General features: G+C 47.5%; 1 protein-coding gene across 2 annotated transcripts in view; it reads right to left on the bottom strand.

Moving 5' to 3' along the window:
• Nucleotides 1–23,053, bottom strand: part of KDM6A (lysine demethylase 6A) — a 1,083,812-nt gene that overhangs the window by 412,901 nt on the left and 647,858 nt on the right. For both annotated transcript variants that reach the window (XM_078658310.1, XM_078658311.1), the window contains one exon: nucleotides 16,427–16,813. In XM_078658310.1, coding sequence (XP_078514436.1) covers nucleotides 16,427–16,813 — 387 coding nt within the window. The remainder of the gene's footprint in view (nucleotides 1–16,426; nucleotides 16,814–23,053) is intronic.

Here is a 23,053-nt window from a genome sequence, read left to right as displayed (position 1 = left end):
CTGCCGGGCTCGTTCACAATTCGCAGCTGGACGTGAGACGGAGCTCAGTCCTGTGTATTGCTCAAGATGGACAACATCTGGGTGGCCAGGTATATAAACCACCTAGGGGGCACCCAAAACAAGGTCCTTTCTGATCTGGCATCCGACTTTTGGCAGTTCTGCCTAGAGCATCAGATTTCAGTCTCAGTGGAGTATCTCCCAGGCCAGATTAACCAAGTGGTGGATTGGCAATCTCAACACTTCCCGGACTCCAGCCTCTGGAGGCTCAACCCCGAGGTTTTCACCACAATCCAGGCCTGGGGGGCCCATTCTTCGTGGGCTTATTTGCCTCCAGGCTGGACCACCTACTTCCCAGGTTCTTCAGCTGGAGACCAGATCCCTTAGCAACAGCCAAGGATGCATTCCTGCAAAATTGGGGTCCGGAGAAGGGCTATGTTTTCCCTGTTTCCTTCGATCAGGAGGGTTTGTACCAAGATCAGGTGTCAGAAGGCGGACATGGTCTTGATAAACCCTATTTGGAGACACAACTTTGGTTTCCAGTTCTTCTGCACTTTCCTGGAACTCTCCAATCTGTCCACCCCTATTTCAGACTCAATCCGGACTGGAGTTCGCATCAGCTAGTCTTGGAAGAGTCCCTTCACCTAATGATGTGGTGTATTACAGGGGTTGATGGTCCCTCCAGGGACTTTCGGATCAGGCTGAGGACCTCTTGGCAAAAGCCCAGTCAGACAGCACCGTTAAGCGCTATCTATCAGCATGGACGAGATAGACCGGTTAGTGTTTGCGAAGGGGCAATTCTGTGGGCACCAATGTAGTCAAAATCCTTAATGTTTTAGCTAGTCTAGTGCATCAAGGGTTTGATTATCGAGCTGCAATACTCGGCATTATGAGATGTCAACAAAGTCTTCAATCTTTTATCATGGCAACCCAACAGGTTTCGCTCTCGGAAAGAGCTGTCTGCCAAATTAGCCATGTTGGTTTGTATGGTGTTATGTTGGAGGGTGTCTGAAGTACGGGCCCTTGACGTCACAGGTATATCTTCTTCTCCATCTGGAGTGTCATTTATGGTCAGCCGGTGTACACAATCAAATTCAAGGGTTATCAAGGACCCGGCTTTCCCGTATTCTCCGAAGCTGTGTGTCATTCAGTGCTTGAAAGCCTACGAAGAAATGTCTGCAGGATTTCGCCTCTGGGGGTGCAGCAATTGATCGCCCTTCGTAAAACTCACAAAGCTGCCTTTTCACCCACGATAGCCTGCTGAGTACGGTGGTTTATGTAGGAGGTGGGGATAGATTTGAAAGTTTTAGGGGCACAATCTACCCTGGGTGCAATGGCCTTAAAGGCTTTCAGCCTAGGAGCCTGGCTGGAGGATATTATGAACGTGTCCGACTGGTCCTCGGATTCTACCTTTAAAAGGTTTTATTTCAAGCCGGTGCTGGACATGGCAAATTTGGTGGAAAGTTACCTTTGAACTAGAATAATCCTCGCCTCTGGTCCTGACAGAATGAAAAATTTCCTAGCCATTGTAACAGAATGTTCTTTTAAGGAGTCGGAGCCTAGGATTATCCCCCTTGCAGATTCTGATTTGGGAGACCCTCCCCGTGACTGGTAAGCAATAAGATCTCCATTTCACTTTACTGATGTAAAATTGGTCTGATTTGATCTTTGCCTGATTAACCAATGCTTGCATTGCTGCTATATAGGATGTTTTGGTGCCTGTAGGAAGGAGATTGCTCTGGATTCTGATTGTACCTTTTTTTCAGGTGCGGAAAATGAGAAACCGGAATCGTGAGAGCCGGAGTTTGGCATTACTTCCGCTGCAAAAGAGACACTACTGATATGGACATGGAACTATATCGTGGAGGCTACAGTCTGACTGGACACTGAAGAACTGTTGTCTTATTTGTTTCAACTAAGTTCCGGCTGATTCATGGGAACTGTAGTTTCTCATGATTATAATAAAATGGCTGCTGTGATTAAAGACGAAGAAAGTGAAAGCATATTCCTTGCCTCCGAGCCCTTAATAGAATTTAAACTTTCGGTTACAATAGCTAGGACTTTTCTCATTATATACTATAACCTTACAGCCAAACACAACTCTGCTCAAACACTCTTTGCACATCATTAAGACATGGATATCTAGCGCCTACCTGAAGCTCAGCCTAAACAAGGCAGAATTCCTGTTATCTGCTGAGAAGAACACTACAAACCTAGCACAATTACATGAACCTGAACGGCTTCGAACCCCAACTTTCATTTAATGCCAAATCACTCCGATTCACCCTGAACACCAACCTCACTCAAGGAACACATTACTCAAAAACACAGATGCCTGGTACCAGCTCTCTTTTCTAAAGAAAGTGAAAATGTTTTTTACAGAAAGCTAATTCAGAACTGCTGTTATAGCCCTTGTATTTCGGTAGTGGTTATGCCCTAATCAATGGTCTCCTAGACTCTAGTAGAACTACATTCTACATGCCACAGCAAGGCTCAGCCAGGAACTGAAGAAATGTGATCAAATCACATCAATCCTCATGGAACTCTATGGCCTCCCCTTGCCAATCCACACCCTCTTCAGAAACAGCTGCATCATTTACAAAGCTATCACAACCAGCACCCCAGCTTATCTTGCAAACAAGCTTACCATCTCTTGTGTTTTTCGGAACACACGCAGCCAGTACACCATCATACTGCAGGCTAAGTGTAAAAAAAGGAAGAATACAGTAGCCTTTTTCAGTCTATGCCCTCAGGATCTGGAATAACATCCCTGTATCTAACAGATCCACCTAAACACTGATCCAATTTAGGAAAGAGTTCAGAACTCACCTCTTTGAAGAGCACTACATCACAGTGCATTATCTCATCCACAACCTAGCTTCCTCTCCTATTATTTGTTAACTTTCTGCTCGTCTTTGACCATGTACAGTGCTCAGCTGCCTTTTGGGTAGGTTTGTGCTATAGAAATACCATAAACAAACAGCCTCCTTCTCCCTGTCAGCTCATCATTCTCATTCTTGAGACTAACTACGGAAAGTAGAGCCACAACCACCTACTCCACATATCTAAGTCACAAGTCCTCCATATTTCCAAGGGCAGCCAAAGAGGTGCAATTTTTTAGAACTCTCAGCAGATATACTCAAACTGCAGATTGCGTAATCTTGACACCTAATTTGGTGGGGACAAATTTAATAATTTCAGAGAGACCCTTTGTACTACGACTCTGGTTTAAAAACACTAACAAGGAACAAAAACAGGAACACTAAACTATTCCCACTGTAAAAACATCCAGCAAAAAGTATTTAACAAATGAAAACAAAGTTTTAATGTAATTATCATGAATCTCAACTAGAGGGTTGGCCCACAGATCAGCGCTCAGTTGAACCCTAGCTAAGTGTGAGTTATAATACATGTACATACATACAAGTAAATATCTTTTTAAAAATGTATCTCCAAGTCATATTCAAGCTCACTTGCTAATTCATAGGTAGAATTAAGTGTGAGCAACACCAAGTCTAATTTAAATAGGATGTAAACTTTTCACATTTTTATGTGCTATTAATTTACTATTTTTGTAAAACATGCAAGAAATGAAGAGGTCCCTTGAGAGTGGTGATACAATATAATATGAACAAACTTCATGCACCTAGTCATTTTTAAAGCATTGAATAATTATCCTAGACTATGTCCTCAACAACAATAATTTTATTAGCATATAAATGTTCCCATTCGGAGCTCAAAGCTTCTTAATCAATCCAGACAATTTTTAATTTGCTTTATCTCAAGGGAGGTAGACATAATTTCAAGAGGTGCACATAAGAAAACAAGTTACTCACCTGTAACTTTGGTTCTCAGGTATTGTTAACTTTCATAGATTCCCATAGCTTGTATCATTCCCCATCGTCGGAATGAGAGTCTCGGTAACCAAAATAACATATCAGTAGGTACAAAAGGGAAAGAAAAGGCCTAGGTCTCATCTAATTTTGTAGCATATCCACCTCTTTTTGTAAAAGAGATCAAAATAATGCAACAACCAATCAGATTAGCCTCACCCCAATAGATCCCTCCTGAGAGAACGTCAGAGCATCAGATTTTCACAGCCGTTGTGTAACCTGGCTGAGCCTTCCCAGGGGAGGAGGGTGGGCGCCTGGGAATCTATGAAAGTTACCAATACTGGAGAACCAAAGTTACTGGTAAGTAACTTGTTTTCTTACTCCAGTATTGGAACTTTCATAGATTCCCATAGCTTGTAACAGAGTAGCTAGCAGTCAGAAGCATATTTTGCTCTATCATTGTTGTGTCTCCCTCTCCTCTTTTAAAAAAAAAAAAAAATAGAATGCATCCAGCCAAAAACATTAACACACAGTGCAATAACATTAAAAATAAATAGCATATGCACATAAACACCCACAATCTAAATGTGCCAATAACAAGAAAGAAAGGAAGGAGGGAAGAAAGGAAAGCTCACCACTAAATGGAAGAGGTTCCTTAGGACTGCCTGGCCTACAGCTGTGTCTTCCTGTGTTAAGGCCTCCAGGCACTAATGTCTTGTGAAGGTGTGCGTGACGCTCCAAGTTGCAGCCCTGCAGATATCTTTGATCTGGACCCCAGCAAAGAGGACCGCAGATGAAGTCATGGACCTTGTAGAATGTGCTCGGACTCTACCCTCCAGGGGTTAGTCCGCTGCTGAATGACAAAAACGTATAGTATTGGCCACCCACCGAGCAATACCCTGCTTGGACAGGGGCAAGCCCTTGCAGGGAGCGCTAAACAAAAACAGTTGAGAAGATTTTCGGTTTCTTTAGTACGGTCCAGACAGAACTTCACACATCTCTGCACATCCAGAGAGTGGAGTGCTCTTTCCACCGGCGTAGAGGGCGGAGGGAAGAAAGCCTTAAGAATCACCAGCTCATTTAAATTAAAGTCCGAAGGCACCTTAGGTATAAACCTTGGATTAGTCCTTAGAATCACTGTATTTCTCTTCAATTGAAGAAAAGGTTCCTGGATCATCAGAGCTTGTAACTCACCAATCCTTCTTGCATAAGTGGGAGCTAGGAGGAGCGTCACCTTCCAAGAGAGGAATTTCAGATCTGCTCGATGAATCGGTTCAAAGGGATGCTTCATCAGCTGGGTGAGAACCAAATTCAAATGCCACGTAGGAGGCGGAGGCCTCACTGGAGGAAAGACTCTAAAGAGGCCTTTGAGAAACTGCTTGACAATCCTGCCTGACCAGAGAGAAGGTCAAGATGCAGTGCGTCTATAGCGAGAATGTGCCGGCAAATTAACCTTTATGGATGAATGAGCCAGCCCAGCTTTAGCCAAAGACAGGAAATATGGAAGAACTTGGTGAGGTTAAGACGAAAAAGGGTCGAAACCCTCCTGCTGACACCAGATACAGAATAGCTTCCATTTTAAACAGCATGTCTTGTTAGTAGAAGGAGCTCTAGCCTGAGAGCGAACCTCCTTAATCTCCTCCGAGCGATCTAGCCCAAGAAAATCTCGCTGCTCAGGACCCATGCTGACAGGTGTAAGGAGTGAGGGTCCGGATGCCAGACCTGGCCCTGGGACATCGTGAGAAGGTCTGGGACCGTCCGTAGCGGCAGTGGAGGGTCCAGGGAGAGGAGGTGAAGTTCCGTGAACCAGAACTCCCTCGGCCACGCTGGAGCTATTAGGACCATCCTGCACGGCTCAGTTTTGATCTTCCCGATTATTCTGGGTATCAACGGAATAGGGGGAAAACGTATATAAATGCACCTGACCAGGCTATCATAAGCGCAGTCCCCAGCGATCCGCGATGGTGTTGCTTGCTTCTGTAAACTGTCATTTCTTGTTCTCTGGGGTGGCAAAGAGATCTATTGAGGGTTTGCCCGACCGGTGAAACATTTCTCCAAGACAGTCTGGTTCAGTTCCCCTTCGTGGCTGACTGACAGCCTGCTGAGCATGTCTCCCTTTCCGTTTAGTACTCCTGGAAGATGTTCTGCCTTCAGTGATATTCCGTGCAGGATAGCCCACTCCCAAATCTTCTGGGCTTCCTGTGACAATGAAAGAGATCTGGTACCCCCTTCTTTGTTTATATAGTGCATGGCCGTGGTACTGTCCGTACGGACGAGAACCGCCGATTCCTGCAGGCGTGGAAGAAAGGCTTGTACTGCCAGACGAATCGCCCTGAGTTCCAGGAGATTGATATGGAGAAGGCGGTGCTCTGGCAACCAATGTCCGCTTACAAGCAAGTCCTGTAGCACCACGCCCCAGCCTTCCAGCGAGGCATCTGTAGTCACTACCTGAGGAGTTGGATTGATTTCAAAGGATAGACCTTGGGACATATTTTCTTCCTTTGTCAACCACAAAGCATCCTTTTTCATAGCCGGAGTGATCACCACCTTGTCGAAGGATCTGTGTACTTGTCGCCATTGCAGGTCGAGCTGCTCCTGAAGTGAACTCATCCGCAACCTGCAGTGAGGTATTAAAGAAATGCAAGAGAAAATTGTTCCTAGCAGGGATTAGTAACGGCGAAGTGAAAGATACTTTCTTCTTCGCAACAGATGAGCTATGGACATCACTTTCTCTTGCCTTTCAAAGGATGGAGAAGCCTTGCTGAGAGACGTGTCCATGATGGCCCCTAGGAATCGTGCTTCCGTGGACGGGCAAAGAGATGACTTCTCCCTGTTGAGAGTCAGGCCCAGATTGCTGAACAGACGCGTACATGCATCGACTGTATCCTCCGCTGCACGTCTGGTGGGGGCCTTCAGCAACCAATCGTCCAGGTAGGGGAAGATCTGAAAATGCTGCCTCCTGAGGAAGGCTGCCACCGGTGCCAGCACTTTGGTAAAGATCCTCGGAGCAGACCGAAGTCCAAAAGGTAGAACCTTGAACTGGAAGTGGCTCTTGGCTACTGTAAACCGTAGAAACCTCCTGTGGGCTGCATAAATGGGTATGTGAAAATATGAATCCTCGAGATCGAGAGTGGCTATAAAGTCCCCAGGGTTGAGCACAAGTAAAATGTCCTGGAGACCCCATCCGAAAGGATTGTCTTATGAGATAGGTGTTCAGCTCCCTGAGATCTAAAATGGGGCGCCACTTCTCCAGCGTCTTCTTGACCAGGAAATATCTGAAGTAGAAACCCTCTCCCTTCTGAGAAAAGGGGACCGGCTCTACAGCTCCATTGAGGAGCATTTGAGGAACTTCGAGCCACACAAGACGCAGATGTTTCAGAGGCATGGCGGCAGGGGGCTTGGTAAGATTGAAGATGAACAAACCAGCGTATGGCCACATTGAAAGATGTTGAGTACCCAACGGTCTGATGTTATCTGTTGCCAGTGGTGGAGGTATTGAGATACCCAGCCCCCCACAGATGTTGTCGGGAAAGGGTTTACAGCAGGAAGAGCCAGAACCCCGCTATTGTCGTTTAGTGGTGTCATGCCCCTGGCGATTCTGTTTCCCTCTAGAGTTAGACCTAGAGAAAGAAGAGGTCTGGCCTGGTCTTTGATGGCAAGATGGACGATAAGACGGAGGTGTTGAACTATAAGCAGGATATAGGTTGTAGTACTTCTTCCTCTGGCTCCACGGAAAGGAATCTTTCGATATTGTAGGGTTCCCAAGCATCTGAGAAGTCTGACAAAGATAATCAATTGTCGACGATGCTGCGAAAGACTGTGTCGACGAAGGCTGCAAAGGTACAGGTTAAAACGGTACCACCGTCGACGGGCTTGTCGACGGTGCCTTCGATGCTCCATCTATCGACGCCGGTGTCGACTGGCTCGTCGACGACTGTCAACATTCGACGAAGATGTCGATGAGGGTGTCGACGACGCTAGCTGCAACGACTATGGTGTCGACGAAGGCATCTACAACAACGACGACAGCGGGAATGTCGACTGTCTCGTCGACGACAGTGTCGACGGCGCCCATCTCTTCTTCGACGATCTACTCTTCGTCGGTGGATCTTCCATCGACGACTTAGTTGACGATTTCTTTTTCTTCTCTACCGCCGGACATGACTTCCCCAAGGAGGGTTGCCTCCCGCGCTGTTGCTGGAAGAGGAAGAAGATTCTGAGGGAGAGGATGATTAGCCCCTCACACCTTCAAGTCAAGTGCCTGGACACTGATTCTGAAGGTGAATACCTTCATGGGCAGTCATATAATCACTCTTTTCATTGTCAGGAGGACACTAGCCAGGAGATGATTTCTGTTCCTTCTTCCCTCTTGGCAGGTCCTCAGGGCATGTTGCTGGACTATAGGAGGAGATTCTCCCAGCCTCCTCCTTCACTTCCTTTGGTGCAAGATGTGTCTGTTCTGCCAGTTCTATATTGTCCTTCTTTGTTCTGGGACCACTTTGTATCATTAACTCACCCAGGTCCCAGTGACTTATTTGGGTAAACCCCCGTGTTCATAACATATTCTCCACATACAACCTTTTCTTGAAACAGGTGGAACAAGCCTTAAAAAGGGCTTTTTTCTCTTTGTCAGACATTCCAAGAAGAAATATCAAACAATCCTGAAGAAAAAACTGCAGAAAAACAGTAGAATAGAGTTGAAGTGAGCAGAGCTCAAAGGAGACTCCCTTACAAAACGTGCGGTAGAAAATCTGAGGTTCTCCAAGGAGGGTTCTATGGGGTGAGGCTAATCTGATTGGTTGTTGCATTAGTTTGGTCTCTTTTACAATAAGAGGTGGCTATTCTACAAAATGAGATGAGGTCTAGGCCATTTCTTTCTCTTTTGTACCTACTGCTATGTTAATTTGGTTACCGAGACTCCCATTCAGACGACGGGGAAAGATTCATGGGAATCTATGAAAGTTCCAATATTGGAGTAAGTACATTTATACATGCTTGCATTAAGCTTTAAAAACAGACTTAGCTGTTAACAAATACATTCACAAACGTTTGCAGATGGGTGATGTGGTATCAGGGAAGGGAGCATGTTAAACTGATGAAGCAAAACACATGGTTAAACAAGTGTGCAGAACAGCTTTGAAATTAGTCAACTCAACTGACGGATCTTACTTTGTCACAGACACAATCTGTCAGCCCACCTGCTTGAAAACGTCTATTAGGCAGGAAACAGACAACCAGCTTTTTCAAACCATTATTTGCATGATCAGCCGGGACTCTGGATCTTTTAACATTTTAGGAACCTACTTCTAATCAGTGCGTGTACAGTTTATGACCAAAAAGATACATGGATAACGATATGAAAACAGCAGATGAATCGAAAACACGCCGCTGTAAATGAAGATATGCAAGCTCTTTGGAATATTACATTTTGCCATTTCAGGAATGAGTAGAAAGGAAAAGTTACTTAAAGACACCGACCAGCTTGGTAAAAAAACAAAAAACGTACTGTTTAATATCAAAGCAAATGTATATCAAATTAGTTCCTGCATAAGTTCATGTGAAACTGGAGATGGATAGGATCTGCAAAAATGCACCCGAACAAATACTGACACTTTCCTTTAACAGACCGATGGGGAAAAAAGGGATGTGGTACTACCTCAAACCTGAGAAGTTACCACTTTGATATTGACGACTTCTTGAATGATAATGCTCATGAAACAAAATCTTGAAAAACAGGAAAAAGGGAAAGGAGGAGGACTAGCGGGAAGTAGAGAGTTAAACAGTGGAGGGCGTAAGAGGCCCAAAAATATCACATATAAAATAAATGTAGGACAGAAACAGCTTAAGATAAGGAAATTGGGTGAGAAGCACTGACAAAAGTAACAGGTCTGAGGTTAATGTGTTAATATACAGCACTAGCACATTAAAACAAGACATACAAGTGAGCCAATTGGAGCGGAAAAAGGTCTATAGAGTAAAATAGTCCCTCATGAAGTTCAAAGTGAACAATCAAGTGGAAGGATAAGCTTAAAATGCCAAAAATCATAGGTGAGCAATACATTCGCCACTGGGCTGAGCAAATGTGTAATTAACAAAGTCTTAGGCCAAGGGCTAGAAGAGGCTAATTGAAAAAGGCAAAGTGGCAGACCCAAAGCCCACTCTATATAGACTAAGGAACAGCCCTTACAGACCCGCACAGGATGATATCCAAAAAAGAAAAAAAGATTAAGAGGTTACCACCATAAGCAAAGAGGGGGAAAAACAGAAGAAAAAAAACAGGAGAACAAGCATTGAAAATGCAATAGGTCTCGCATTAGGAAAGTTTATTTATTTTTTTATTTATGTGTTGGTTTTGAAAATAGCAAAATTAATACCTTTGTCAGGTGGATGTGGTGGTGGATGCGATGGTGGTGGATGCGATGGTGGTGCAAGCGATGGTGGTGGATGTGGCGGTGGATGTCATGGTGGATGTGGTGGATGCGGTGGTGGTGGATGCGGTGGTGGTGGATGCGGTGGTGGATGTGGTGGTGGTGGATGTGGTGGTGGTGGTGGATGTGGTGGTGGTGGATGTGGTGGTGGTGGTGGATGTGGTGGTGGTGGTGGATGTGGTGGTGGTGGATGTAGTGGTGGTGGTGGATGTAGTGGTGGTGGTGGATGTAGTGGTGGTGGTGGATGTAGTGGTGGTGGTGGATGTAGTGGTGGTGGTGGATGTAGTGGTGGTGGATGTGGTGGTGGTGGTGGATGTGGTGGTGGTGGTGGTGGATGTGGTGGTGGTGGATGTGGTGGTGGTGGTGGTGAATGTGGTGGATGTGGATGTGGTGGAGGATGTGGTGGTGGATGTGGTGGTGGATGTGGTGGTGGATGTGGTGGTGGATGTGGTGGTGGATGTGGTGGTGGATGTGGCAGTGGTGGTGGTGGATGTGGTGGATGCGGTGGATGTGGTGGATGCGGTGGATGTGGTGGATGCGGTGGTGGTGGATGCGGTGGTGGTGGATGTGGTGGTGATGGTGGATGTGGTGGTGATGGTGGATGTGGTGGTGATGGTGGATGTGGTGGTGATGGTGGATGTGGTGGTGGATGTGGTGGTGGATGTGGTGGTGGATGTGGTGGTGGATGCGGTGGTGGATGCGGTGGTGGATGCGGTGGTGGATGTGGTGGTGGATGCGGTGGATGTGGTGGTGGTGGATGTGGTGGCGGTGGATGTGGTGGATGTGGCGGTGGATGTGGCGGTGGCGGTGGATGTGGTGGTTGTGGTGGTGGTGGTTGTGGTGGTGGTGGTTGTGGTGGTGGTGGTGGTTGTGGTTGTGGTGGTGGTGGTTGTGGTGGTGGTGGTGGTGGTTGTGGTGGTGGTGGATGCGGTGGTGGTGGATGCGGTGGTGGTGGATGCGGTGGTGGTGGATGCGGTGGTGGTGGATGCGGTGGTGGTGGATGCGGTGGTGGTGGATGCGGTGGTGGTGGATGCGGTGGTGGTGGATGCGGTGGTGGTGGATGCGGTGGTGGTGGATGCGGTGGATGCGGTGGTGGTGGATGTGGTGGTGATGGTGGATGTGGTGGGTGTGGTTGTGGATGTGGTGGTGGATGTGGTGGTGGATGTGGCGGTGGTGGATGTGGCGGTGGTGGATGTGGCGGTGGTGGATGTGGCGGTGGTGGATGTGGTGGTGGTGGATGTGGTGGTGGTGGTGGTGGTGGATGCGGTGGTGGTGGATGCGGTGGTGGATGTGGTGGTGGTGGTTATAGTGGTGGTGGATGCGGTGGTGGTGGATGCGGTGGTGGTGGATGCGGTGGTGGTGGATGCGGTGGTGGTGGATGCGGTGGTGGTGGATGCGGTGGTGGTGGATGCGGTGGTGGTGGATGCGGTGGTGGTGGATGCGGTGGTGGATGCGGTGGTGTAAGTGATGGGGAGATTACTAGTGAGCGCATTCCAATGCTGTTTCCATACGCTTCATGTCCCCAACATTAATACTACAAGGCAGGCAAATAGTAGTTACTTAATGTAAGCATTCTGATTAGATGAGTCGAGCTCAGGATGCCAGCAAGATATTGCATCACATTAAAAATGTATCTGACATCTTCCATGATCTGCAGGTTATGAGATTGAATCTCAGTAAGACTTATTTAGGCGTTCAAGCTTCGGAGGTTGGGAAATTCAGTACAAATAAAATGATAACAGTAAAACCTGTGATTGATAGAACTTAGAAACGGCAAAACTATGATAAGAAGTGTTATAAAGCAAAGCAAGCAGATATCGTTATAATCAACACCATCGACACCATGGCATGCATTAATATCTCTACACTATATAATATTCCACGCACACACATTAATAGTCAAAGTCATTAATATGAACGCATCAAATATTTAATTGTCACATAAGATAGATAAACAGGGGCAGGTAAGCAGAAAAAAATACTGCATAATTAATATCGCATATCTGTCAGTTTAAAGTAATACATAAAGTATACACTGAATTGCATTATTTAAATGAGTGCAGCAATGGATGTGGTGGTGGATGTGGTGGTGGTGGATGTAGTGGTGGTGGTGGATGTAGTGGTGGTGGTGGATGTAGTGGTGGTGGTGGATGTAGTGGTGGTGGTGGATGTAGTGGTGGTGGTGGATGTAGTGGTGGTGGTGGATGTAGTGGTGGTGGTGGATGTAGTGGTGGTGGTGGATGTGGTGGTGGTGGTGGATGTAGTGGTGGTGGTGGATGTAGTGGTGGTGGTGGATGTAGTGGTGGTGGTGGATGTGGTGGTGGTGGTGGATGTGGTGGTGGTGGTGGATGTGGTGGTGGATGTGGTGGTGGTGGTGGTGAATGTGGTGGTGGTGGATGTGGTGGTGGTGGTGGTGAATGTGGTGGATGTGGATGTGGTGGAGGATGTGGTGGTGGATGTGGTGGTGGATGTGGTGGTGGATGTGGTGGTGGATGTGGTGGTGGATGTGGCAGTGGTGGTGGTGGATGTGGTGGATGCGGTGGATGTGGTGGATGCAGTGGATGTGGTGGATGCGGTGGTGGTGGATGCGGTGGTGGTGGATGTGGTGGTGATGGTGGATGTGGTGGTGATGGTGGATGTGGTGGTGATGGTGGATGTGGTGGTGATGGTGGATGTGGTGGTGGATGTGGTGGTGGATGTGGTGGTGGATGTGGTGGTGGATGTGGTGGTGGATGTGGTGGTGGATGTGGTGGTGGATGCGGTGGTGGATGCGGTGGTGGATGCGGTGGTGGATGTGGTGGTGGATGCGGTGGATGTGGTGGTGGTGGATGTGGTGGTGGTGGATGTGGCGGTGGATGTGGCGGTGGATGTGGTGGCGGTGGCGGTGGATGTGGTGGTTGTGGTGGTGGTGGTTGTGGTGGTGGTGGTTGTGGTGGTGGTTGTGGTGGTGGTGGTGGTGGTGGTTGTGGTGGTGGTGGTGGTGGTGGTGGTGGTGGTGGTGGTGGTGGTTGTGGTGGTGGTGGATGCGGTGGTGGTGGATGCGGTGGTGGTGGATGCGGTGGTGGTGGATGCGGTGGTGGTGGATGCGGTGGTGGTGGATGCGGTGGATGCGGTGGTGGTGGATGCGGTGGATGCGGTGGTGGTGGATGCGGTGGTGATGGTGGATGTGGTGGGTGTGGTTGTGGATGTGGTGGTGGATGTGGTGGTGGATGTGGCGGTGGTGGATGTGGCGGTGGTGGATGTGGCGGTGGTGGATGTGGCGGTGGTGGATGTGGCGGTGGTGGATGTGGCGGTGGTGGATGTGGTGGTGGTGGTGGTGGTGGATGCGGTGGTGGTGGATGCGGTGGTGGATGTGGTGGTGGTGGATGTGGTGGTGGTGGATGCGGTGGTGGTGGATGCGGTGGTGGTGGATGCGGTGGTGGTGGATGCGGTGGTGGTGGATGCGGTGGTGGTGGATGCGGTGGTGGTGGATGCGGTGGTGGTGGATGCGGTGGTGGATGCGGTGGTGTAAGTGATGGGGAGATTACTAGTGAGCGCATTCCAATGCTGTTTCCATAAGCTTCATGTCCCCAACATTAATACTACAAGGCAGGCAAATAGTAGTTACTTAATGTAAGCATTCTGATTAGATGAGTCGAGCTCAGGATGCCAGCAAGATATTGCATCACATTAAAAATGTATCTGACATCTTCCATGATCTGCAGGTTATGAGATTGAATCTCAGTAAGACTTATTTAGGCGTTCAAGCTTCGGAGGTTGGGAAATTCAGTACAAATAAAATGATAACAGTAAAACCTGTGATTGATAGAACTTAGAAACGGCAAAACTATGATAAGAAGTGTTATAAAGCAAAGCAAGCAGATATCGTTATAATCAACACCATCGACACCATGGCATGCCTTAATATCTCTACACTATATAATATTCCACGCACACACATTAATAGTCAAAGTCATTAATATGAACGCATCAAATATTTAATTGTCACATAAGATAGATAAACAGGGGCAGGTAAGCAGAAAAAAATACTGCATAATTAATATCGCATATCTGTCAGTTTAAAGTAATACATAAAGTATACATTGAATTGCATTATTTAAATGAGTGCAGCAATGGATGTCAGACGGTTAACACAATTTAGCAATCAATGGCAGTCACCGCAAACAGAGAAGATAAAACATTTGACAACATGCAGCGGATTAAAAAAAGAAAGAAAAGGAGACCTATTGGCTTTGCCAGTGCTGGTTTTCTCTTGCATATGTGCACATCTACCTAGAAAGCAGTCCACTCCAATGCCATTGCTGGTAGGCCAACCTTACTTTCATTGTTGTGTGCATTTTCTTTTTTCTGCAAACAAGGCATTTAAGCAGCTGCATGTTTCCTGGTCTGTTATCTTTACACGTTTCCGGGTTTTGAAAGATGTTTACCAAAAAAAACAACAAAAAAAACAACCTGCAGGCTTCCAAGGCCAGACCCGTTGGATTTGCCAATGCTCGTTTTATATCTTTCCCTGGCAGTCCTTGCCACTGCTAATGCGGTCAGACAGCATAACGCAGGTCTGCTTTTGGGCCTTCTTTTGTCGATGTGGTGGTTCTTAAGGTCATGCCCCAGAGCAGGGCATACCCTCGAGGCCAGCGGAGGACCAGTTCACCCACCAGGGAGTCCCAGTGGATGCAGATGAGGGGGGCAGTGATGGCTTCGTGAAATGGAACAGTGTGAAGACCTGGGGCGATTATTTGTTGAAGGTTAATTTCAAAGCAGGGTTTGCAAACAGGGGGTGGGTGTGGCTCATGGGGGATGGCAGCGGGGGAGAAATTAGTCGAGCGGAGGAAGCATTGTGGAAGGCTAATGAGGTTATTGTCAGCATCAGGTTGACTCGATGGGCTAACACTGGCTAAGGATTTGGCCTTGGAGATCCAGACCTTGCAAATGCTGCAGAGAGGTGGCGGTGGAGTGGATGAATGAGGCAGCCACATGCGACTACCAAAGCAGACCCAGGGGCGAAGGCTGCAGGTGAAAGGAAGAGGGCAGCCCACGGTGACGTCATCAAAGACTATATAGCAGCAGTAAGGCTTTGCACGAATACAAGAAACGACATGGGTTCTGTTTGCAAAAAGGCGGCAGTAATCCCCAACGGGGTAACTGTGGCCTTGCAGGCAGGCAGGCGGAAGGGTGAAACTGCGAGGAAGCCTAGGAACTTAGGGGACACAGCAAAGTAGGAGGTCACCTGGTATACACTCAACAAAATAGTAGCCGATATTTAAAATAATTTTAAAAAAAAGTGCGTGCAGAACATCGAGGCAGGGTTGGATGGAGTGAGTTGTGGTTTGTTTCTGTCGGCCACTTAGATGTATGGGAGGCTCGTGCTTGTGTTGTGTGATGAGAACAAGTACATGGAACAAGGCCGGCTTTTCTTGCTGCAACAAGTGATTTGACTGGGCCTTTATTCACGGACAGCTGCACGGTATGAGGCCAGGTAGGAGAAGTGCTTGAGGTTAACTGAAGCGTTGTTTAGGCAGGGTGACCAAAGTATACATTGAATTGCATTATTTAATGGAGTGCAGCAATGGATGTCGGACGGTTAACACAATTTAGCAATCAATGGCAGTCACCGCAAACAGAGAAGATAAAACATTTGACAACATGCAGCGGATTAAAAAAAGAAAGAAAAGGAGACACGGCCGGCCAGCCGTGAAACTGAAAGCACGGCCGGCCGGCCGGCCGTGAAAAAGCCTTTGATGCAGCAGGGGGTAATTAGGGGAGGAGAATGGCTGGGCTGAGGCAGAGCGCCAAGCCTTTGATGCAGCAGGGGGCGGAGCGGGAAGAGCTGCTGGCGGCACTAAGCTGACGATTTGATGCTGTGCACGCGCATTTTAACTAATTGCGCTTGCGCATTGAGTTAAAAGTGCACATGCACTTCATCAAATCGCCAGTGAATCGCCAGTGTAGGTAAGCTCTGTTTAAGCCCCCATAGTCTCGCTCTGCTCAATGCGCATGCGCATTGACAGGCGAGACCTAAAAAGGAGATCAATTTGAAACTATTAAAAAAAAAAAAAGGAGTAACTAAGCAGTAACTCATTTTTATTAATGAGATACACATTTGTTGAATAAATTCTAAAGTGATTTTCAAATTTACAGTGCGAAACATTCATAAAAGGAATCAGTTACCTGAGTGGAGTTTGATAGTTGTTTTTTCCACGGCTCCTCTGCGCTGCTAGCCAGGTTTGTGCGGTTATGAGGTAGAGTGAGTGTGTTACGCTGCAGATAAGGCACATTTCCATTACTTCCACTTCCTTTTACATGATTATTGCCTATTGAAAGTGTATCTGGGCTACCCAAGGGTCCAGCTGTGCTGCAGGGAACGTGACCTGCTGAAATGGGTCCATTAGCCATAGGCTGCCCGGGGCAGGAGAGACGTATTCCTGGCTGAGTAGGTACTCTGGCTAGCGCCACTTGAGGCTGACCAGGGGGAGAGTTTGTAGGCAATGATGAAGCAGCTGTTGGCCCGTTAGTAATTCCAGTACATCGTACCTGCGCAACTCCGACTTGTCTCATCTAACCAAAAGAAAACAAAGTTAAACAACACCCACAAAGATTAACAAAACAAAATATCTGCCATATTAAAAAGAGCTTATTTGAAGGTAAGTAAAAATATCAGCAATTTTACACATAAGAGACTCATAATAAATTAGTGCCTCAATACTAAATTTAATGATAAAATACATTACAAGGTGATCACCATCGTGGATTCTTTTTGTACTGGCTGCATTTATTTGAGGCACATTGCCTTATCTCTTGGCACTTGCTTAAAAAAAAAAGTTATTGACAGCTTTTCTGCAACATAGCTGCTTTGCAATTGCCAAGGTCCTAAGCACATATTCTTTGAGGAACTATCACTATCTTTTCAAACTCTTAATTGTGCAACTCCGGGTGAAAAATCTAAATCGGAAACTCTTAAAACGGCGGTTCCCTAGTTGGCATAGCGAGAACTGTGATTTTCTCTCAAAAAATTCTTTGCTTTCTCTATGCCTCCCTATTACCACTGCCAGTTAGCCGACTTTGCGGTCTAGTAACCCATAGCTGTGGAAGTTATTTTACCTCTTGTTGTTTCCCACAATTCAGATCCTACCCACAAGTTTCAAGATGTCCAGGAAAAAAAAGAATGAACCCTTATAAAGCAATCTCATTTTTTAAAATTTGGAAATGTGGTTTATAGAATTCGAAAGTCTTACGACACTCTGTGAGAAAGTGGCATCTTTCTTGCATAGGTATGCCCCCACTTTTTCCTGAATTGCTGATGCGCTTTGACTGAGTGTGCCCTGAGCTCCTGCCAATTAGGTGCCCAGGGCCTATGTTCCTTCGCTAAAACTGTAGCAGCTTGTAAATGGGACCCTACGTACCCAGGGCATGGTGACGAGAGAAGACCATTAAGGGCTGCAACACTCATTGTGCCACCCTTAGGGGCCTTGTACCCTTACACCCACACACTGCCTTTGCAGGCTGAGTGTCTAAGTACAGAACTAAACAAAGAGTCGACATGGCACACATCCCTGGGTGTCACGCCCACAAAACCCATTGCCCTGGCATACATCAGCCACCCCTCTAGCTGGGTGCCCTATGCCAGTGGTGTGGGCAAAGGTGCATGAGACCTGTGCCCCTACAGTACCCAGGGCCATTCCTGGGCACTGTAAGTGCAATGATGCCATTAAGAGTATATGGTGCTGGGAGGTAGTCATTAAGAACTCAACAGCACCATAATGGTTACACTGAAGACTGACACGTTTGATATCAAACTTCTCAGCATATTAAACCCACACTGATGCCAGTGTGGGATTTAATGTAAAATGCACTAGAGAGGGCATCTTAGAGATGCCCCCTGAAACCTAACCTAAAATCCACGTCTTGTCTGAGAGGCTGCCTAGGCTGCCACCCGGCAGACATGTTGCTGGACCCCTGGGTGGAGAGCAGTCGCTCTCCTGGGCCTGCAACAATGCACATACTGGGACGAGCCCGGGCACTGGCCATCTTGAAGAAGGGGAGCCCTGCCCAATCACAGCTAGGCTCCTGCCCCCCTCCCACAGGAGAGGAGCAGGCGAGGGGGTGTACCCACCCCAGGACAGGGACCCACTGGTCTCTGCCCTTGCCCTACCTGTAACACCCCTAAGTTTAGTATTTAGGGGCACCCTGAAACAGATTCCAATTTGCAACAACAAGAAGACCAAGAAGCACAATGACCTGCCGTGCAGCTGCTAACAAAAGGATGGCGCCCACTGACTTGGCCCCAGAACTCCGGGCCGGTTGATCCTTGAACCTGCTCCAGCGAAACTCCAGCGTCTCCAGCGGACAGCAACCTCGACAACTCCGGAGGACCTGCCTGCCTTGAACCTTCCAAAAGACTGGGACTCCCATGAGCAGTGGTTCTGCTCCAACAGCAATACCCCTGGTGCCAGCCAGGAACCGCGAATCCAGTCCACTCTGCACCCGCCAAGCCCGGCCTGTGCCTGAGTGATCCAAGACCACGAGGACATCCCCCTGGTGACTGGGACCCAAAGTCCAGTGCTCAAAGACCCTCCTCGATGACACAGACGACACCTGCAGCCTCAGAACCAGGAACCCCTCCAACCGCGACCAATCGAGGGTAAGATTTCCAGACACCAAAAGACACCCCTGCACCCGGCGCCCTGCGGATCCTGTGCCCACCTTTGGGGTACCTACCATTTCTCCAAGATCCCAACTTAACTCTTGAAGTGGGTGTCGCACCTGAAGAATCTCCGTCCCCGGGCCTGCAGCGTTAGTTCACGTTTTTACTTTCCCATTGGATAACACTGAGCGCCCAACGGCTCAAAAGCACCCTGCACCCATCCGCCCGAGTGCACCTGGAAGTGCAACTACTACCCTACTCCCCCACTTGCCCTGAGTAAGTGACCAGGAGCTCAGCTCCCACAGCCGCGTGGCCTGCCTGCTAGCAGACACCAACCAAAGGCTCCCTACCCTCCTTTGGATTGCATTGGGCCTACTCTCTCTGCATCCAGCTGCCCCTGTGCTGCTGAGGGTGTACCTTTCCGACCCTGGGAGACCCCTGAGTCTATGCCCAGAACCTTAACCCCACCAGTCGAGTACTCCCCTAAAAGCCAATAACTCACTTTCCTTCTTCATGCTAACACTGACTGGTTTTCACTGAAATTTATTTTAAGTGTGGAGTTTTGAAACTTTAAAATATTCATCTAAAATCAGTCGAATAACGAATTCCGAAATACTCACTTGTGATCAGGAGAGATGCCAGTACTGTACCTTTGAGCCTAGTACTGAACTTGACTTTTCCTCCATAGGAAACCATTGACTGTTTTTCTCTGAAATTTCTTCATGTTGATTTTTGCAAACTAGAAATATTCTTTAAAACTCGTACCCAAATACTAAAACGTAATTACTTACCTGTCTTAGGTAGAGGTCCCAGTGCTGAACCAGAGGTCCCAGTGCTGAACCTAGGAGTCCAGTACTGGATTACAAAAGTAACGAGAACGTTCTTTACCTGTGACTTGAATTTCCTTCCATAGGATAACATTGCTAAGTTTTCACGCAAAAGTTTTGAAGTGTCAACTTTGAAAATACATTTATATTCTTTAAAAATCACAACTGTAACCAATACGCTTTTACAGCTTAGGTCCCGGGACTGAATCCAGGATCCAGTCCTGTGATTAGAAAAGTAATCCTTAAAGTAATCAACTGCATTTATGTAAAAAAAAAATCATTGAGCTCAATGTTAAATTGTGTTGAGAATTGTGTTGCCTATTGCAACCACTGTAGCTATTGTACTTGCAAAGTTGTTTGCCTTTATGCAAAGTAATTACCTAAAGTTACTCATATTGAGAAAAGTATATTTTGATACCTGTTGGTTCTAAAATAAAACAATTATATCTTTTGATATAAAAACAATTGGCCTAGAGTTCAGTTCTTGAGTGGGTGAAACCTTTTGCTGACTGAGTGTGTACAACAAATGCTTTACACTGTCCTCTGAAACGGCCTTACTGCTCGACCAAGCTACCACTTTAGAGAGAAAGTTATATCTAACTTTAGCCTCTGCCAAACCTCTGGAGACTGTGGACTCTATACACACTGTACTTTACTTTGGTCCAGTATACACAGAGCCACTTTCTTACAGCTAGGTCCCAAGTTCGCGGCAAAACAGAGGTTGGGCAGCTTCCGTGAACTGGTGGCTAGGCAGGACTGGACATGGTTGGGCGGCCCTTCCGTAGCTACGAAAGGTACGAAGAGCAGACTGGAGTGGAATGAAAAGCGTAGTGAGGTCCAAAGATTTAGCTATAGCTCGAGAGTCTTTAAACTGTTGAAGCACCAAGTCTGCTTTGCCGCCAAAAAGACTACGGCCAAAGGGCATGTCCATCAAGGTTGAGTGGACATCCCCCGAAAAGCCAGATATCCTCAATCAGGCGTAGCGCCTAAGGGCTACCGGCGTGGCAATTGTTCTGCACAGAGAGCCATTGATATCCAGTCCACACGGAATGGGAAATTTGGCTGCGTATCTCCCATCCGCAACTGCCCGGAAGAGTACTGCCCGGGCCTCCTCAGGGGACTGAGGCACCACCTGTGCAACCACATCCCAGATGGTATGAGAGTAGCTGCCCAAGAGGCACGCTGCATTCACCAACCGCAGTACCAAGATGGAGGAAGAGAATATTTGCCTCCCAAGATGGTCCAGCTTCTTGGATTCTCAATCTGGAGGAGCATAGGGGACTGCACCCTTAGAAGAAGAGGCGGCGGGCAATTGTCCTCTCCACAGGAACCCATGTGCAGGGCTTGGACCAAGTGCCCAGAAGGACATCAGTAAGGGTTTCATTGAATGGCAATAGGAATTCAGAGGAAGAAGCCGCAGGCTGAAGCACCACTGTCAGGAGGTTAGTCCTGACCGCCACCGAAGGGAGCTCAAGGCCCAGGACCTCAGCCGCCATTCTCACCACCACAGCATAGGACGCTCCCTCCTCTGTACCCACGGAAGGGGAAGAAAGCAAACAGTGTCTGGAGAAGTGTCTAGACAACTGCCATCACCCAGGTCCTCACTTGAGTCCGGTTCTTCCAAATGGTCAGTTAAAGGGTCCAGCGACCCCTCCCAGTCCTCATCACCACCCTCTGGTCGATATGGAATACCAGGGATGAACAGTGAAACAAAAGCACCTCTGGCATCGGTTCCGACGTTGGTCCGGCTCTGGGTCCAACTCTGGGATGGGGATGGAGTCAGCCCGGGGTGTCATCAATATCGGCACCAGGGCAGGTCGAGTGGGATTGACCGGCGTTGATCCGGATCCAGGTCCTGGATCCTCAGGGGGCCCGCCAGAGCTGCTGACATCCGACTGAGGCCCGAAGTGCTTCAAGTGGCAAAGCTAGGAGTCCAGCGTTGTGTCGGCTGACCGACAGGGAAAAGGTTAAGAGCACTTGCACTTCTTCACTTTCTTCTTGTGCTTCGACCTATCTGAAGACCTAGATGACTTGGAGTGCGATAAGGACTGGGGGCTCGGCGTACAGGCAGGAACTGCAGAGCTTGAAGCTGGTCTGACGTTGCAACATCCCACGTGCACCAGGAGTCCAAGACTCAAAAAGGACATCGACAAAAGTCACCAAAAAAGCTAGACAAAAAATGGCTATGGGGTAGCTCTGTCTGCATCTGCGCTAGGCTGGCGCAGAAAGGGAAAGAACTGATGTCGCCGTGCAGGGGCAGCCTCTAACGCCACCTACAGATGCGCAGGGTATTGTTAAAGAAAAATCTCCAGATCAAGACTGACGCCTGGGGGAAATTCTAAGGTAAGGAATCTACAACTAGCAGTCTCAACCAGACGCATGCACATTGAGGCAATGAGTTTAGTCGTGGCTTCCTAATAGGTCCGCCACGTTGTTATTGCTATGATTAAAGCGTGAAGACTAACAACGCGGTTGTTTACTATCAGGTCCGCTACCTATTTATACCGCGTCTGAATGGTTTGTTTTTACTGGCTATCGCTGCACTTATAAGCTGCTTTCCTGTTCCTGTCTGGTACCTCCCCCTCGGCTCAGGATTAGTCAAGGGGTACCGACAAACAGGTGAGGCAGTGTGCACGGTAGTTCCTGGTTTTTAGATGGTTTTTGGGACCTTAATTTATACTCTAATATAGACGTACTAGGACAACTCTGTGAGCCACTATGGGTACTTTATACCTTCCCCTCTTTTGGTACATGAGATGATACACTAACAGTCTGATTAGTTAGTTTGGAGTTTAGAAACTTTTGTGTCAGTCCCTTGGTGGGCTTGTTGAGTGACGCTGTTTCTGTGCTCAGAATCTAAGCCAAGGTTTAGTAGCTGCTATGCTGGTGGGAATTTGATGGGACTAGACCTAATCAGGCATCCATTATCTTTATCCAAAATTTAGAGCGGGGCCTCCATCCCTGAGCAGTGGCCAGGTGAGGCATTCTCCCTAAAGTTTTTTGGGTGAGTAAATATAATTTTATAAAATACTTTACCGCAACAATGAATAAATTATTAGCGATAGAACATGTGGCGCAAACTTTTGTGTGCCTGTGATTTACCCTTCTTTCTGTTTTTGTGTATCCATTCAGGAAAGAATCCCTGATCTTGAACATACATCCTCCCTATGGGAGATTCTGCATATGGTAGGATGTATGGTATCTTTCATTTCTGAAACTTTTTCACAATGTGTATTTTGTTTATGCAGTAGTGTACTTCTGGTCCTGATGAATGCCAGGTAGGTTATCATATCCTACGAGGGCTGAAACATGTTGACCGTTTATAAC

Source organism: Lissotriton helveticus, chromosome 8 (genome assembly GCF_964261635.1).
Source record: "Lissotriton helveticus chromosome 8, aLisHel1.1, whole genome shotgun sequence".
Taxonomy (NCBI): Eukaryota; Metazoa; Chordata; class Amphibia; order Caudata; family Salamandridae; genus Lissotriton; species Lissotriton helveticus.
This window is presented reverse-complemented; position numbering and strand designations above follow the sequence as displayed.